Genomic DNA, 4,433 nt, shown 5'->3' with positions numbered 1-4,433 from the left:
AGCCATGGAGGTGAGAATCCCATGGTAAGAGTGTTGGCAGATCTGTTTTGTAAGAATGTGGATCTCTCTAATGAGAGCCCTCATCACAACACTTACTCTCACTTCATTCCTCACAGGGGTATCTCAACATGGAGTTTTTCAGGGAACACAAACATGAAGCCTATTAACACTTCTTTGTCTCCTCTCTGCTCTCTTTCATCTGCCCATCCATTTATTCAGCTGCGAGCTGATGGCTTTGAGACAGCATCAGTATTAAAGCAGCTTCTGGCCCTGTGTATCTTGCCAGCTCTGCAAGAGCCAACCATGGTAAGAGCTTGAGCTCTTTCTCAATTGGTTAGCACAAAATACTGAAACTGAAAAGAGAAAGAAGGGAGTTTCCATTGACAAAAATTTCTTCCTATTTTTAGCTCCTGAAATGGGGGAGGTGTGCCCCTATAATCCAAGCACCTGACATACAGAAGGAGAGTTCAAGGCCAGTTTGGTCTACATAGCAAGTTTGAGGTCAGCCAGTGCTACATGGAGAGACTCTGTCTCAGCAAACAAAACAAACACAAGTCCTTTGAATCACATGTAGAAATGAAACTCATTGGAAAATCCTGACTTACTATAAGAATGTGTGGTGTGTGTGTGTGTGTCTGTGTGGGCTGTGTATATGTATGTGTTTGTGGGGGGTTGTATGTGTGTGAGTTTTGTGGGTGTTTCAATGTGTTTGGGGGATTGTATGTGTATGCATGTGTTTGTGGTGTGTGTGTGTGTATGTGTTTGTGGGGGGTTGTATGTGTGTGAGTTTTGTGGGTGTTTCAATGTGTTTGGGGGATTGTATGTGTATGCATGTGTTTGTGGTGTGTGTGTGTGTGTGTGTGTGTGTATGTGGTGTGGTGTGCACATGTACCACCCACATACTCACATGAACTCACATCCCTAAGAACTATAAGATTAGGGAATGTATGTGGGTCACAAAGGTCTAGTAAGGTCTAGTCATCCTTTCTATCAGAGGGCAAGGTCATGGCAGGGTAGACTGTGGTAGGTTGAGAGGCTAAAGCAAGGTTACCAAATGAGTAATCACCTGAAGAGAAGTGCATCCTAGATTTTAAGGTTTCTTTACTGATAATTGCAATGGGACAAGAGGCAGACTGGGAAAAAGAAGCTATGTCTGCCTCATTTCTAGGGAAACTTCTCATTTAGCAAGCATATACCTGCACCATAGAGCCATTCTCTTTCCTCTCCATCCCCAATGCCTGGTAATAACCTAAACCAATGACTGACCAAAATAGTTTTGTAGAACATGGTGATTATTGATGGCTTATCTTTCCAACTTTTTATTTGCCCATTTCCCTTCTCAGCCTAAACATAATGGAAGGATTTGATCAGAGAATGTAAGTGAGTACCCGGTTCCTACTTGGAAGTCACCTCTATAGTTTAGAATGTATCTCCAAACTTACAGTAAAATCAAACAACCTTCACTTTGCGCTACACACTTATCACAGTGCATCTCATGAAAACAGTACCCATGCAGACATTCCTTAATCTCAAAGGAGACTCTGAAGAGGCCCCCCTATCTATTCTCAATTGTAAAAATACATCTATTTTTCTCTTTAAAAGTCTTCAACACAGTAGGNTATNATCAGTTGGTTTTAGAGTGAGGCTTGGGCGTTATGGATGACTTCCCTTACATTCAGACCCTACTGTGCCCCCTACTGGGTTTTGAGAGATCTGGAGAAGATTCATTACCCTGTTCTTCAGTGTCTCTGGGAAAACATTTACTTCCTCCCCAGCTTCCTCCTCCCAAGTTTTCCTCACTCATAAGGAAACTAATTCTATTCAGGAAGGCTGNCAGTNTCAAATCAAGTACCCAAAAATCTTGCTTTTTAATATTCCCTGCCCTGTGATTTATATTTGAACAGGTAACTTTTGAGCAGATACCACACTCAGATGATAGCAAATGAGGAAAGAAAAGAAAGCACATGGTGTGAGCTTTGCCCACATGTCTCTCTCTTTCTTATACATGCAAGTAAAAAAGCAATCCTCTCCATCAGTCCCTCACCTCTTCTTCATCACAAGATGTCTCTCCTAATAGCTTACCTAGAAGTTGGCTCCCTCTGCCCTCCACAGGTAATGTGCTGCCTGTCCATTGAGGCAGGGCCACTTGGGAGCAGGTGCCAATTATGACCTAATTAGGAGTCAGGAAAACCATGTGCAGAGGGAAGGCCTCATAAAACACCCACTATGACCCTGCTGACTAGTCAGACCTGAGTGGCGAAAGGAAGACAAAGGAAGTGTGGCTTGGGTGATACCTGTTTCAAGCTATTTCACTGAAAAACTAAGCAAAGCAATGCATAGTAACTGAGGGGTAACAGTGTCAAAACCATCTTTAAATTCATACACTCAGTAGTGGGGTATACAAGATAAAACTTTATGGCCAAAGAGCCAAGATCCTCTCAGTGATTTNCTTGAATCACTACACCTTTNTAGTNTGTCTTCAGGCTCGGTTTTGTTGTTGTTTCTTTGGTTTTGTTTTTGTTGTTGTTTGTTTGCTTTTTTTNAAAAGATTGATACTTTTCAAGGAGACTAAACAGTCTACAAACCACAGGAAAATAGAAAATATTAGGACAATCAAAATAGCCTTTGTGAGTTCCACAAATAGCCCATGCTTGACAGGCCCCAGGAATAAAGAATCAGTGTAATCAGAGGCCAAGAAACACCAATCTTGGAGATGTAACCATACCGCTTTTACATCTAAGTTTGCCCTGTCCTCTGCAATAAACACTGGTCACACAAGCTAAGTTTTATCAGTCACAGGCCAGAAGGAAACTCCTGTAGACTTAGCCCCATTGTATAAGCTTGTAACGGAAGACTTTTACAAAAGATAAAACCACCCTCAAACCTAGTTCACTTAAACACCTCTCATGGTCCTTGGNTTACACTGAGCCTGACTAGGTGTCTGGTAGGAAGGATGCTCATGAATTGGCAGATTGAAGCTGGGCCTAGAGTCTTCTCAAAACTCACATGCATATTTGCTGAGCTGAGAGNGCTTNAGAAGCTGGTGGGNGTAGCCCTCTTCTTCCCCTCATGGNCTCTCAAACATAGTGATTTCAAAATGATTAGGACTTGCATCTTGTGTTTAAAGGCTCAAAACACCGGGCATGGATTGTGGCAGCCAGAGAACCACATGTCAGACTCACATCCTTTATGACATCAGAGGTTCTTCAGCAAGATTACCTTCTCAGTTAAGACAACTGCAATGGCCTACTTTGGAGGCAAGGGAAGCTTCCATAAGCCATCTCTTGATGGAAGATTGAGCTGCTTTGACATTTGGAAATGCAATATCTTGTATGCAGAATGTAGAAGCACATATACTACAGAGAGACTCCTTAAAAATGAAACCCAAATCACTTTACCTGGACCCCCCCCCCCAACACACTGTTCAGGAGAAGCTGAAGTTGGGACTGTCCATGCTGGATCCAATAGGCCTGACTTCCAAATGGTAGCCATGTTTTGGGGAAAGTTAACAGACTTTTCCTTTCCAACCACTTAAAGACTCTGGCCTCAGATAAGGAGAGATATTTGCCTACTCTTTTGCACAATTTGCCCCACCTTTAGGTACATGCTAAATTTNCTGTCAACTCAGATGATTTAAGCTAAAATCAGCTTTAGGTTAAAAGGGGGGGTGGCGGTCATGAAATGGGAGCAAGACAATAGTCAATTCTTCCTTTGTCTACTCCCACGTGGACCTAACATGCTAACCCATCTATTTACCGCATGAGTACAAAAATGACCAACGCATATTGGTCTTCCTAACAGTGATGGCAATCAAATATATCTGTGGTTTTGAGTCACTTACATTGTGTCTCGATCTAAGCATTTTCCAGGTATTGTTTCAATAAGTTCTGTTATGAGAGTGAATCTACATTCTCCAGTCTTCTGGGACCAGTGTTCACTCCCAGCCACACAGCTAAAATTCCTAATGACGATTGTGGGCACATCTCTATTGTTTCTGAAAAGTCCCCTCATGCATTTGTGCTCAACCAGCTTTGCCCCCAGTACTCCCCATCCTTGACCGTGTCTCTTCAGCACCCAGGACATCTACCCTTTTCCTTGAGCAGCTTCCTCCTCATCCCTGANACCCACTGTGGTGGAGTCTCTATCTCTCTGTCATATCCTACACCAGTAGACTGCTGTATGTGACAGGATCCTGTGAACCTCTAGAGAGAGTGCATGGAGATCTCTCCTGATCAAGGCATGGAAGAGAAGAAATTAGCTGAGGAAAGGAGCATTCTTTCTCACCATGGGACTCTGGCATCTTCTCTCATTTTCTTATCTATAATAAACCCTGAAGAGAGTGTCTCTTTCTTCTCTCCTATAAATNAGAATTTCTCCAAACATGCCACTTTCTTGTGAAGATTTTTTTTTTAATTGGAAACAACTGTGTTTGC

General features: G+C 42.6%; 1 protein-coding gene across 1 annotated transcript in view; it reads right to left on the bottom strand.

Annotated features, from left to right (window-relative positions):
* The window catches only part of LOC110300142 (beta-defensin 33-like), a 6,814-nt gene extending 3,053 nt beyond the window's left edge, over positions 1 to 3,761 (bottom strand). The window contains exon 1 of the mRNA XM_021170209.1: positions 3,757 to 3,761. Within this exon, the coding sequence (XP_021025868.1) occupies positions 3,757 to 3,761 (5 nt within the window). The remainder of the gene's footprint in view (positions 1 to 3,756) is intronic.
* Positions 3,762 to 4,433: the final 672 nt, after the last annotated feature.

The sequence above is a fragment of the Mus caroli genome, chromosome 8, assembly GCF_900094665.2.
Source record: "Mus caroli chromosome 8, CAROLI_EIJ_v1.1, whole genome shotgun sequence".
Lineage (NCBI taxonomy): Eukaryota > Metazoa > Chordata > Mammalia > Rodentia > Muridae > Mus > Mus caroli.
The sequence above is the reverse complement of the archived record's forward strand: the minus strand, read 5'-3'. Positions and strand labels throughout refer to the sequence as shown.